This window comes from Leptosomus discolor, chromosome 16, assembly GCF_034619465.1.
Source record: "Leptosomus discolor isolate bLepDis1 chromosome 16, bLepDis1.hap2, whole genome shotgun sequence".
In the NCBI taxonomy this organism is placed as follows: Eukaryota; Metazoa; Chordata; class Aves; order Leptosomiformes; family Leptosomidae; genus Leptosomus; species Leptosomus discolor.
Window position 1 is genome coordinate 3,678,416 of NC_141406.1, and position 14,057 is coordinate 3,692,472.

Consider the following 14,057-nt stretch of genomic DNA (forward strand, 5'->3'; position numbering starts at 1 on the left):
GACTCTGAATACAAGGCTCTGGCCTTGGAGGCTCCGAATACACAGAGAGTGGGTTCGTAGGCTTTCCCTCAGCTGTTTACCAGGGACATAAGAGAAGGTCCCTTCAGAGGGCCCTGTCTTTGTCAAGAAATGCTCTTCCTGTTAGCTGAACACATGCTGTCACGAAAACACAGGCTGTTACCTTTAAAAATAAGGAAAGCTGTCCGTGGAAGGTCATCAAACCAGTGCTCACGGTTCCGTTTGGCCTGGAAGCGGAACGGCCGCAGTCAGAAGTAGCCAACGCTACACCCACGCCAAGAACGGGCAGTGATGGAGACCCGCTTTATCCCCATGATGGAGACCCGCTTTATCCCTATGATCTGCTGCTTTTGGGTTGCCTTTGTTTCTTACCCACCTTCTCGTTAATCACCGGCCTCCTTCGCTCTCCCTCCCACACACACTTCCCCTCTTCTCTACCGAATAAATACTTACCTTCCATTTTAAGCCAACAACTTCATAGAAATTGTAAAAATCCTTTAGACTGCAAAACAGAAAGAAGCATCTGATCAGAGCCTTGGAGTTGATTAGATCCTTAATTGTCCTTGTCAGGCATCATCAGCAGAGAGTCCCTGGAAGTTATTAACTCCTGATTAGAACTGCAACCACCGCTGATGTAACTCAACACTGAACTCTTCCTCGTCGGGCCAAAGGTTGCTGACTAACAATAGCCAGAACACGGTGCAAAGCCTACCTTCCTTCTGTAACACTACAGCCCTCGGAGGAACCTCTGACTCTACTGAACTCCAGAATTTCACCACTGAGAGGAAAGACCTGAGGCCTAGATCGCAAACTGCAAGGGACAGAGATTCTTCATGAAGAAGACGGTCGTAATTACTCACACAGTCCTTTTCTAACACCTTTGTACGTTCGCTTTTCAAGGCAACAGTCAAACTTGAAAAATGACACGAAAGCAAAGAAACTCATAAAACATGAGTGCCTGCCTAGGTGCTCAGGGTCAGGCTCGTAACAGCTTTAGGCGTCTGAAAGCGAGGATGCTGAACTTTTCAGACTCTTACTGGTGTCATCAGGGGCCTAAAAATCTCAGTCTTTCTCCCTATGCCATTTTCAACACTTCTCTGGGGCACTTGACTTCAAGGAGAAGCATTGGCACCTGTTTCATGGGAGAAAGACTCACTCCGTGGCTGTCTGTGGCCAGAACAAAGCAAAAGGAAGAGAAGGTCCCCTGCTCTAATTCCCTCTACTTCCATGCTGGCTGGAGTTAGATGCACCCACCCACCAGAATGGTAATTCTCTGCCTCATAACACAGAGGATGAGAGTCCTGAAAGCACCAGCAGAATCAGATTTTAATTAACAAAACCCTGGGGGACACAGCCAGCTGCTGGAAAAAAAACCAAAAACTTGTTAAGCTGCGAGGCTGCCCGGTGTGAAAAAGCGCTCCGTGCAGGCTCTAGTGCCCTTCCTCAATTTCTCGCTCCTCTGTTCTGGCAGGGGAGGTGGGAACCGGGCTGCCTGGTGACTGCCAGCAGAGCGCTGTATCCACAAGAGGGCACGCAGGAACTCCATCACCTCCGATGAAAACCCTCCACTCTCAGGGTTACTCACCTCTCCAAGCTCCCTGCTTCCCGGACAAATCCTTTCAACCCTGTAACTCTATTCCCACATCTCAGACAATGTTCATTCCACAAACCCAGCCATCCTCTCCGAAGTACAGCCTAGCTTCAGAGAGAGAAGCAACCTCCCTGCTCTGGGTGCAGCAGTAAGACCATCCTACCTGACTAAAGGAGTATTGCTTTGATTCAGTGCTTTGAAAGTGAGATATCGCTCTCTGGCACACATCCGAGGCTTGTAAAACCGCAACAGCCCTTCAAAGTGCTTGAAGGAAATTCCAGACGGCCTCTAGAAACAAGGGAATGTTGTCATAAGCAGCGACATCAGGCAGAAGCACATAGAGGCTAGTGCATTTAATTCTCACTCTGGATTTGTTTTAAGCAGGATTTCTACATTACTGTAAGATGCCATTATAACTAAGCCCCCAAAGTACCCTAAGCTATTACTTTAACATGCTGAGCTTATCCCAGAGCACAGAGATCAGAAAACTCTCCTGGCAATCGGTCCCTCCAGCAAATGCAGAGCTGTTCCCTGTTGCCCTATCGTGTGAAAATTGTCCAACCAGACACCCCAAGCAACAGAGTTCAACCACTTTTCTTGGGAAATTAGTAGACAGCCTAACAGATCCCATTACTGGCACTTTTTAAAGACTATGAGTACATGCCCTAAACAGGAACTAATCTACTAGAAGTGGGTTAGTTATTTTGGGGCCTTATTTCTCTTGCTGCTCCACAAGTTAAGCAAGAAAGCAACCCTCTCCCCCAAGTGCTCTGTCCCTGTAAAGAGTTGTTTGTAGGTGAATTACTTCTCTTTCTGCACCATTTACTCATGCAGTACCTAGCAACCGTAGTGTATCCCCACTTGTATGACCCACCCCTCCTCTAAGTACTGGTGCTTGAGAAGCAAGTCCTAAAGCGACCCACACTGAATCAGAGAGAAATCAACGATCACACAACACTCCAGAACAAATGTCACTCATTTTATCAAGACACTTTCACAGTCTCACACGGGGCTGAAATTCAGACCACTTTGGTTTTTCTCCAGAAACAGAAATGAACAAGTTACCCGAACGAAAAAAACCAGTAGCCCTTGGTGAGTACAATTACGTCAACAGACATAAATCATCTTTTTTGGAACATGCTCTTTAAATGTACCGGACCTTACAACACTGCTGACCTTCCCTCCTGCCGCACCCCAGGCTGTCCCCAGCCTCCCTGCAGGGCCCTGTACCTGTCTGGTGATCAGCAAGCGGTAGGCATGCTGTATGGCCGTGCGCTTGTGCAGCAGCAAGGACTTAAACTTCCTCTTCTCGATGTCATTGAAAGTGTCAAACACCACAGCCAGAAGCTGCAGAGAGAAGGCAGGAGAGAAAGTCATGTTTTGATGCTTACACTCTGCAGCTAGACCTGAGCCAGTGCTTCTTGAACAGGCAGGAACATCCAGTCTGGAGAGGCAAGGAGAGGCCTTGCCTGCAGGAGGAATTTACTAAGTGCTACGCTGACCGAGGCAGAATGGTGTCAGCGAGGGCCCGCTGGCCATAAGGGATCCCAAAAGGGATCACCAAGCACACTGCACACACACTGATCCACTTTTTGGAGGAGGTCCAGATGTTTCTGGCTAATGGTTTTAAGAGCTAAGGCTCAACCCCACACATGCCAACAGAAAACAGTATCAAAAGGTTTGTTAAAATGCCCTAATCTCTTCCTGGAAAGCAAGTTTTGAGCGCTGCTCTCTGGACTCCCCCTTCCATGGGAGCTTTGGCAAACACATGTCAAAGCTAACCCTCCATCTAGGACAACAGCAGTGAAACCCAAGCCCACTACAAGCACCAAATCACGCCCCTCGGGTCGCAGAATTCCTCAGCTCCTTTGGCAAGCCCTGTTTCACCACTCACATCCTCACTTGAGCTGGTCTTGGCCCTGCCCGAGACGCTGCAAGAAGCGGAGCCAGCACAGCGGCCATGCTCTCACACTGCAGTTACCATCACTCAAGTCCCTGCCATACTTAGTAATTCCATCCCCTTCGAAGTGATTTACAAAGTATTTCAGGCAAGCCCAGATAATAAAATACCATTTTATGATAAATAATTAAGACAGAAAAGGACAATAAATTTCATGCAACTGAGTATGTCACTCCAAGCATGATATTAATGTGAGAGAAGTTGAAAGATACTTGTATCATTCTGTTTTCAGTGATTTAGTTCAATTCCTTGTGGTTAAACATTAAAAGAGTCCCATCTGTAGCAAAGCTGCCATTTCTAGAAGCATCCTGCCCAAGGGTCTCAGACTGTAACAGAGCACTCTTGGGAACGGGGATGACTCTGCTGGGCAATGAGCTCCAAAGTCAGGCAGAGAGAAGTCAAGTGCTTCCTCAGGGGGACTCACCAAGTTCATGATGAAGTACAGCTCAATGGAGAGATACACTATGAAGAAGACACAGGACCAGGGGTTCCGGGCATAAGATGGCATCATCACATCAGGGAAACTGCACCCGAAAGAGACACAAGTTCAAGCACCAAATAGCTCACGCCACACTTCTCGCTACAAAGGCGGAGGCACAGGACACACACGTGTGTCTGTGTAAACCCACATCCACAGACCCGCACATTTTGGCAAAACACGCGGCTGCTCACGACACCGAAGTTCGTGCCTGGGAACGAGCAGCAACAACATGGAGGCATGATGGAAAAAAAAAAAAAAAGGGGGGAAGAAAATCCTTGCACATCCTTGAAAACCAAACGGGCAAAGGGGATTTGTAACGTGGCTAAGGGTCGTGCTTTGATACCTAGCAAGGACAGCAACACAGCCTTGGCGTAAGAGTGTTACAACCTGAGATTTATTCTGTCCTTTGCTAATTTCCTAATCCTCAGAGCTCTCCCTGACAGCAGATCAATATTTACCCACTGTGGTTATCCCCCTTTCCTAGCAGATAGGTGAACCGAAGCGGAGGAATAGGAAGTTACTTCACAACAGCAAACTGTCAACTGACAAAGGAGCACAAACAGAAAGTTTCCTTTCTTGGACCAAGGCCTAATAAAGCTGTTTCCCCCCTTATTGCCCTCACAGTGATGAAGTGGTTTGAGTGGCTTAGAGATAACTCTACATCTGAGGTCACAGTGTCCTAAAACAAAATGAAATACCAGTTTTTCCCATGCAGGCTGACCCAGGAAATCTCTCTCTTATGCCGAAGAAAGGGGTCACATTTGGAGACAGAGCATTTCTGCAAAGAAACTCTTGGCTCTGCTAGACTTCTTTGGGACAAAGGGAAAGACCGAGCTAGAAAAGCATGAACTTACTTTGAAGTGGTCAAAAGCACGAAGAGATTCACCAGGCTGTTCTCTAAGGTACTGAAGTACTGAAAGAGAAAACTCCCATGACAAAATGCCACCAGAATTTCACAGTGACACTTCATTTGAAAAAAAACCCCACAACTCAACCCAACCCACCCTCCTTCCCCCAGGGAAAGGGTACTTCAGCACTGGTCCTTTTTAAAGCTCCCCAAGAGATGGCATGGGAAGAGTTTCAACACTTAAAAGCTGACCTACACTCCCAGCAAGCTACAGGCTCAGTGGGAACTAGCGGCTGCTCGGCTCTGTCAGCCACGGTCGGAGGCAGCCGAGGTTTCACCCGGACACCTTCCTCCCCTGGGGAGAGCGGCAGGCGGCTCGTTTGACCGAATTAAGACACCAAGAACAAGGAACAACTACGGGAATGTTCCCTTTGGGACATCCTGCCTTTGAGGAAGTCCTCTGCAGTCTTCCTTCCCAGCTTGGGGTAAACCACAAGAACCCTGCCAAGCAGCCTCTGACCAGCCAGCACCTGGCCTCCTGGGCCACCACACAGGAATAAGCTGTCTACACAGTAATGTTTGATTCTTAGGCTGGTCAAAATGGGACTCCAGCTTCACTTGAAAGAATCAGAGATACTCACCGGATCCGAGTGGTTAGGAGAAAACAGGTAAAAACCTAGAGAAGCAGCAGAGAAGGTAGAGGAGGAGAGAAGAAATGGGGAAAGAACAAACAAAAATAAAGTTGTTGAATGATAAGCAGCAGAGTGGTGGGTCTCTGTTGCCAAAGAGAAGGTCACACTAAGACTAAGCCCCCTCTGACACCATGAAGAGGAGAGTATCTGGAAGGCCTCCTCCGTACTTTATTGCCAATACATGCCATTGGCATTTCACCGCTCCTTTCGGCAAATGAACTTTCTGAGGATGGTCTGAGGGTAGCAAGTACACTACAGACACAGGCACTTGTGGGAGTTTAGACTAGGAAACCACAAACACCCACACCACAGACTATCCTCTGGAAGGGGTTAAAAGGACCTTTGTCTCCAAATCAAATGCCCAGCTTCCAGATTTTTGTCATCTTTAATTCTGCTTTCCAGATGAGTGCGGATGAAATGGGATAAACGGAAGATCCTGGCAGGACTCTGAGTCTGATCAGCTTTACATTCACCCAGGCTGTTTGTGTTGCTTTCAGACAATAACTGGTTAAGAGCACCACTTCACCTTCCGTAAATACAACTCACCCAGGATGGCAAAAATCACCATGAAGAAAAGCAGGAGGAGAAGAATGTCAATAAACGGTGGGAGGGACTGGAAGATCTGTCGCAGGTTTCTGAAAAACAAGAAAACGTTAAACTAACACTTACATGTTTTCTCCTCCGGGTTGGCAGGGAAACAGAAAAACAACACCACACCATACTTGAGGACTTTCTTCCCACTCTCTCCAAGGATTAAAAGTAGAAAGCTATGTAAATTAAGATTGTTTCCAAGCTACCTAGCTGTCCTTTGCAGTCAGCTCTCAGATACTGCAGACAATACTAATGTCACCCTGTCAGCTCTCCTTCTCCAGACTGAAAACTAGCTCTGTGATTCATGGTGCAGTTTACAGGCAAACCTAGGAGACAGCAACACTGCTGCCGTGTTCATGTGTTGTGCTTTCTGAGGCAGTTTATACAGCTGAGGACAGCACACATAAGCACTCTGTACTGTGAGCACATCCAGAGCTACCGCCTATGAAACTTCCCTACACAGGCAAGACACTGGGTAACTTCAGCTGCAATTACAGCAGATCTCTGAGATCCGAAATGCCCACGAAACACACTCAGTGCCCTGAGACGCCTGCAGGATCAGAGCGCTTCTCCTCCACCCCAGTCCCCGGCAGGGCAGCAGCAAGCCCCGCCAGCCGAACCACTCGCCTTCTGACGGCCCCACAGTAGCGGCAGTCCACCAGGAAGATGCAGCGCAGAGCTCTCGTTATCCGAACGTGCGAGGTTTGCCGCACCAACACCACGATGGCCTCTATGAACTGCACAAACAGCACGCAGGTCTGCCAAAAAGAAAAAAAAAAAAAAAAAGAAAGAGGTTTAGTGAGAGGCACAGCTGCAGGCTCCTGTTGGGAAGGGCAAAGCTCTCACTGACCACCCGTTTATTGGGACACACTAAGCATGGGAGGTGTCTCTGAGAGCTCGGAGATCTCACGTGAATCATTTGGCAGCTGGGACACACGGCTAAGTCATCCCTGCTACAGTACAGGCCGGTATTTAATCTGGTTCTTTGTTTCCTGAAGATGCTGAAGGAGAAACACTGACCATCAGACAGACAACTTACCTTCACCATAGTCCTTTTGTGCCTGATAAAGGTTTGGAAGCCCAGCCACCTCATCTTCATCGAGAGTTCAAAGACTACCACAATTAACGCAAACAGCTCCAGGGTTGCATGGACCTGTCAGAATACAGCAAAGCTTAAACCAGCGCTTCTGATGACCACAGCAGCACATCAGAGGCCACACTTCTGCCCTTCCTTTGCCAAGGAGCACATGGGTTTGACAACAGCCTAAGCACAGCTCTGTGTCACGCAGGAAAACCCGAGGCCACTCTTAAAAGCTAGCACAGCACTTTTTCCAAAGTTTCTATACTTATTGCTTTGTGCTTTTATTAAAGCCTGGACAATTTTCCTCTAATCAGTATCAGCCCAGAATTTACTGACATCCACATCTCTTTTGGACTTGAATCACACATCCAAAAAAATTTATTGATGTATTTGAAAAAGGGCAAGACATCAGCAACTTGAGCAGAAACACTCAAATCAAAAGACTGAGACTGTAATTTTTTTTAGTGAAATGCAGGAAGGAGAGCTGCCGGGCACAGAGAATTTACACCAAGAAGGGTCTTCTCTTGAACTAGACATTCTGGACAACCACATCAGGGTCCTGATCAAGCTCTGGAACAGAACACAGTTTTTGGCAGTGCTGAAGGACTTCTCCTCTGTTGGAACATGCAAAATGCACCACAAAGTAGATGATAGCATTTTCTTGCAACCTCGGCTTTAGTCACAGCTCAAAACCCAAACAGAGTTCTGCAGCCGACTCACTTTGACCCCAGTGTTGTGAAGGCTGTTCTACACCCCGGCATAGTCCCAGGGTGCCACCAACAGCTCCAAAAGCAGATGTAGACTCTCCCACCAGCAACAGCAGCCCCCAGCATTGTACCTGTCAGAGGCACCTCATGAAGCGGCTGTGGACTGACCACAGTACACACCAGTTTGGGTATCCCTTCTCTCAACCCCCATTTCGTGAAGGTTAGGCATAAAACTGCAAGTCACTCACACACACACGCATATTAACAAGAGTCTTCACAACACTGGGAGGAGAGGACAGCAGAAGGTTTAGCAACCTGTCCCAGGCTGAGACCTGTTTGTGTTCTAGGAACAGTGGTGGTGCTGGGGTAACAGCACCAAGCCCGACAATGACTTTAAAACCATCCCATCAAAGCACAAAGATTTTTGAGCTCCCTCAAGAAAAAGCAAAACCCACACATTTCTCTAACAGTTACAAAATTTAAGAACTTCACAAATTGATAATGTGAAATAAGCGTCACCTTCCCTGTGGTCTATGCACATCAGGTGAAAAAAGGATGTTGTGCCAGTTGGCGTATCTGCTGTCAACCAACTTACAGAACAAGCCAGGTGGTTTTCTCCTCCTACTGCTATCTTCTTCCTCTAGGTTTAGCCTTCTTTTTCCCTCTTCCCCACCACTGCAAAACAAGCAGACTTCTTCACTTCGCCCCGAAGTACTTACAAAGATGCCAAGACGGAGCATAGGAACAGCTGGCGCCTCGCAGAGAGACAGCAACAGGAGAAGCAGCGCTGTGCTCAGCTCCATTAGGTAGAAAAGGTGATTGTGTGCAAAGAGGTAGGCAGCAAGTGCTTTGGCATTTTTGGGGTGAGTAAAGAACTTATCATTATTTTCTCCTTCCTAGGGCAGCAGAAATAAAGAAGAGAACAGCATTAGTGACTCTCGCTACTGCAACAGAGCTTTCCACACAAAGAACACAGATTTTTATAAGGATTAGATACAATTCCCAACAGACTATTCCCACTTTACTGCCTGACACTGATCTGTTTATTGAGGAACGAACTCTACACACACAGGACATCCCCTTCTGTGCAGAAGCATATTTCAGTAATGAAACTCATTCATAGGAAAGAAACTCACAAACTCCTGCTACAGAAACCCTTGAGCCTTTTCAAAAGGAGGAAGAGTGCTGGAAGAGTTTAAAAAGGTAGGCAAAGAACCTTTAGTCAACGTCCCAACATAAACACAGCGCTTCATTTACTTGCAACCACTTCCACATGTTTACAGACTTATTTGATTAAACTTCTCCAGGACAGAACACGAAAACACACAGATAAGCGCCAGGGCACCTGGCCGGCAGTTGCTCTTCCTTATCGTGGCCTTACAAAATGTCTGGGAGAAAACACTGGAGCACACGCAGCGTTTTCTGCTTCAGGAATGTCAGAAGACAGACTCCATGAAAAATTAACAAGTCTCTACGCTGATTTGTCATTCCCTCTTAACTAGAAAGCTTAATTAACATTAAAAGGTCAGATACTCCATCTTAACAGTTTGCCTACAACCGATTCTTAAACAGCTACATCGTTACTATTTCTACCTCTAGGATGAAACTTAGTTTGGGCAGAACTTAGAGGTTTTTCATGCAGAACCACCCAACAGCTTCTTCTCTTTCTTGAGTCATTGGTTTAAGCAAGGGAGCCTTTGTTACTCACAGGAAACTTGCTGCCTCTTGGAAACTGCCATAAGAGACCATTTTCCCCCAGCTGGGACACATAGCTGCACAAGAAGTTGTTTGCTGGGTTTTTTCCTGAATTAACGTATTTCCAGGTAAGCAATTACTGTCAGGACAGTAAGCTACTACTATCAAAGTGGAATAACTGTGATTGCAAACGGATAACAAGGTCAGGAAACAGGATCTCCTTTAAGAAGTGAAGCATTCTCGAGACTAATTCAGAAGAGGGTTTCGAATGTTTCTCATTTACTCATCTCACAGGCAAGCTCGCGTTCTGTTTGAGAACAAACAGCCGGGTCAGGGAGCCAGCCTGCGAGCAGGACAAAGCCCAGCAGCAAGCTCCATCAACGCCAGCGCCCCCCCCTCCTCCGACTCGAGGAGCGCGCGAGCTCGGCTCAGCAGGGCATTCTGATTCACGCCTGACAAAACACACTTGCAGAATGAAAAACAGTCTAAATTCTGCCTCTTGGAAGCCAAGCAATTCACAACGTTGCTGGACAGCAAAGTCCTCTTGCTCAGATAAGACACTCTTGCCTGCAGCTACTGGTTCAAATAAACAATCTGCATGCTCTTTAAGTGACGTCTACTTCATTCCAAGGACATTGTCATCATGAACATTGGTCAAGGCAGCAGCAAGGATCATCTGCATCTGAAGGGCCAAGCCTGCTGTGTACATTGCCATCAGACACTGCAGCAGCTCAATGACCCTTTGCAGAGCATCTCCAATAATCATGAGCTTAAACAAAAGCCCGGGAGGGGCTGGAGCTACTGTTATATTGTCAGGGCTGCTCTAGCATACGACGAAGCTGAAGTATTACCAAGGGGCCAAGCCTACCCAGTTTTAAAATGCCAGAGAAGCAATATTTCTCAGTCCCACGGGGTAGGAGCAGGGAGGAATAAGTGGTTTCAAGCCACCTTGCAGTGGCTTAAGCAAAAAACCTAACTGGGTCCGAGGCATCTCAAGCTGCAATGCAGAGCCTTTGAAAGGGAACAAAGAGAAGGAAGGAGGAAGGACAGTAAGGGAACCAGCAACAATTTCAGACTGGACAGCTCTGGGAGAAGCTCAGTTTTGGTAGCTAATTCATCACACCACACTGTACAGCAATCCTAAAAATATTACACCTTTGTTGAAGTAATGATGGTGTTTGCTGTAACCGGAGCATGGGTGGGATTTATTTGTTTGTTTGTGGTTGTTGTTTGTTCCTTTTTAAATACCATAGATTTCAATCCTGGGCTGATCCTAATCTCAGCATGCTTTTTCCCGTAGAAACCAAGACCTCTAGCTTCTCTTGTGTCTTACATGACCTGCAGGGCTTGACTGGTGCCAAACAAACAACCCAGGGCCACCCACCAAATCTGTGGCCAAGGCAGGATTAAGACCTGCACTTCCAGAACACAAGTTACGGAAATCTCCATGGCAAGGTGGCAGAGCTGAACATGTGATGAATCCCTCAACTACAACAGTCCTTGACGCTGGGAGAGATGGGAGAGGATGGGTAGCTTGGTCAGTTGCTCCCAAATGAGTTGCCAGAGCCTATCTGAAGGCGCTTCCAGCATCGCCCCACTCTTCAAGCAGATTCCTTTGCAAAGCACCAAAATTTTAACCTCAAAACAGAAGCTCTTCGTTCCTTAAAATCAAGAACTACCGCAGTTTCACACAACACAGCAAACGCCAGGGCTCACCTGGAGGTAGATTGCTGCCTCTTGGTAGTTCATTTCCCAGTTGTGCCGGGCAGAGCTCTGCTGCGCGCAGCAGTCCCCCGCAGCAGGGCTGGATGCATCGTTAATAATGTCGTAGCTACCTCCATCTGCATCAGTACAATAAAAGAAAAATTGATTCACAATTAGGCAAGCTGAGATTGATCAGGAGGCATGAAAACAAGCCAGGCACTGGGACCAGAGACAAGCACCAAGAGGTGACAGAGTACCCAGGAAACTGGCAGCTTGTACACAGACAAATTGACTCTTCCCGTGCAGGAGCTTTTAAGAGACGCACTCGAACTCAGCATTTCAACATGGGAATGCTCCCAGAAGATCATCAAAAGAGACAGCATCCTATTTAACACAATAATCAGGTCTCCCAGCTCAGGAGATCTGTGCTGTCACGTTTGTAGCGTACTATCAGCAGTCATAAACCATAAACAGGCAGCTAACAGCTAGAAGTCTCCGAGGATGTCCAACCCACAAAATAAAAGCGGGCTTGCTAAAGAACACTGCCTTTTCACATTTATTGGTAGGAGAGAACGCAGAAGAATGGAGTACAGGCCTACCACAGGTAAGGGAAACCAGGCCGAGTACAGAAGCTGTAGAGTACACTAATAGCAGCAGTCAGTATTTTTAGTAGAAAGCCTCCTTTTTCAGAGTCATTAAACAAGGCATCTTTGCAACACTCCATTTTTGATGCGTGTAAGTACCAACACCCCTCTGATGAAAACAAACAGCAACATTAATTTTCCATTCACATTCCATGGATCGATTTTGAGACCTCTAAGAGCGTGTCTGTCTCACCAGCAAAGCACTATAAAACAATGTTTACTGAACATCTGTACTAGATTTCATAACTAAAGATTGCATTTAAAAAAATGCAGTTCAATTGCAAAAAAGCAACTCCCAGGCACAGCTACACACACATAGTGCCCTTCCCATGGGAGAGCTACACAGGGCACACATATCAAGTCCGTAATACTTGCCATTTTTTGCATTCTGCAGCCTCAGAGCTATTAAGACACATGAAAAACATGCATGATGAGAGTTATTTTTCAAAAAGGGAATATCACTTGGTTTCTTCTTCTGGGACTGGGATTTTTATTTTGCACCTTTGACAAAGAATACTGAGCAGAGGTCTGCTCGGGGCCACACATGAAACCTGTGGTGGACCTGGCCACGCACTCAGTTCTCCAGATTTTCAGCCATTACTCAAACCACATGGTTGTTCTTGCTCTCAGCAGAGACTTCCCTCCTCCAGCGCCTCATGTTCCTAGGGAGGGTACATGTAAAATTGATCTTGTTGGTGCAAAAGTGCTGATTTCTCCCTTTTTATGAGCACAGAAGCTGTGATGCAGTAGCTTACCAGAAGTTATCGGAGAGTGGGAAAAAATCACAGTGAGGTTCTCTTCCTCTCTCATGACAGCATGCTGAAGATTTGCTGCATCTTTTTGCTATGACAAAATAATCCTCATTGAATCACTGATTCAGTCTTTCTAGAACACCCTCCGGAGTGGGGAGAGAGTCCCTGCCAAAAACTGTACCCATCGAGAGAAACCGCACCGCGTGCTCCTGTCAGAGGCAGGAACCCTTCACCAATGCGGAGCCACAGCTGCCTTTTCCACCCTCAGACCAAATTAAGATAACATTTCTCTGGGACTTGCGAAGACTTTCCAGATTGCACAGTCAGATTGCTGAGGATCCTGCAGCGTTTAAGCCTATTTCTCTTCCTTGCTTCCCCCACACCCTTAAAATAGCACTCAAAATCTGGATGAATGTTTGAACGAGGCTGATTCCTCCCCCCCACACCCCTTTTACACCGTGAACGAGCACAGTCCTTGAAAAAAACTGAATGACAGAGATTTTATTTACCCACAGAACTGGACGGCAGTCTTCTGGGTTTGTTTGCCTTTTAATTAAAAGATGACAGCAATATGCAAAAAATCAGAAGCTTTTTATTGTGAACTCTAAAAAGTTCTTAAACGTTATGATTTACGAAGCTTTTACTATATCTATGTCTCAGAGACAGACGCCCTCAAACTGCAGCCTGAGAGCAAAAGCCTTTTTGCATTTAATGCTGAAGAGAGCTGCAGAAGGAGCACATCTTCATCAGAACGTGGGCTCGCTGCTGAGGATCTTTACTGCCCAGCAGACAAGTATTTTCCAATCCTCATTCCCACCCTAACAGATCGCCTGCTGCCAGGGCGAAGCACACCGCAGCCCCGTCCTGCCTGCCTTCCCTCCCCGGGGCACGACGCTGGGCCACAGGGGAGGCAGAGCACAGGGTGGCCTCCCTCCTCAAAGACCTCAAGCACTACCACAGACATGCATGGAGCTGTCAAACGCCGCAGGCAAGCGACTGGTACGTCGGAACAGAGAGCGCAACCTCTTCTTATCACACGTGACCTGCTGTCTGAGGATGCCCAGAGCCGTAAGTGCCACCCACGATGTTCCCTGGACAGCTCTACAGCACGTCACCCACATCTGGTGGCTGGGGTGAGGCTGCAGGATGCCTCGCTCACACCAGCAACGAGTGTGAAGGTGGTTAACGGGAGGTGGAGTTTCAGGCCTTTCCAGAACTCCCCTTCAAAACCCAGCAAGTGTTCAGAGAAAATCCAACTGTGATTCATCTTACACAGTTCAGGGGGAAATGGAAA

General features: G+C 47.2%; 1 protein-coding gene across 1 annotated transcript in view; it reads right to left on the reverse strand.

Moving 5' to 3' along the window:
- Window positions 1-14,057, reverse strand: part of TPCN1 (two pore segment channel 1) — a 45,058-nt gene that overhangs the window by 13,620 nt on the left and 17,381 nt on the right. Inside the window, exons 2-13 of the mRNA XM_086473940.1 lie at window positions 11,380-11,504; window positions 8,688-8,864; window positions 7,220-7,333; window positions 6,808-6,938; window positions 6,136-6,224; window positions 5,539-5,573; window positions 4,905-4,963; window positions 3,994-4,093; window positions 2,840-2,956; window positions 1,773-1,897; window positions 472-520; window positions 182-245 (exon numbers count right to left, since the gene is read on the reverse strand). Of these exons, the coding sequence (XP_086330066.1) occupies window positions 182-245; window positions 472-520; window positions 1,773-1,897; window positions 2,840-2,956; window positions 3,994-4,093; window positions 4,905-4,963; window positions 5,539-5,573; window positions 6,136-6,224; window positions 6,808-6,938; window positions 7,220-7,333; window positions 8,688-8,864; window positions 11,380-11,504 (1,185 nt within the window). The remainder of the gene's footprint in view (window positions 1-181; window positions 246-471; window positions 521-1,772; window positions 1,898-2,839; window positions 2,957-3,993; window positions 4,094-4,904; window positions 4,964-5,538; window positions 5,574-6,135; window positions 6,225-6,807; window positions 6,939-7,219; window positions 7,334-8,687; window positions 8,865-11,379; window positions 11,505-14,057) is intronic.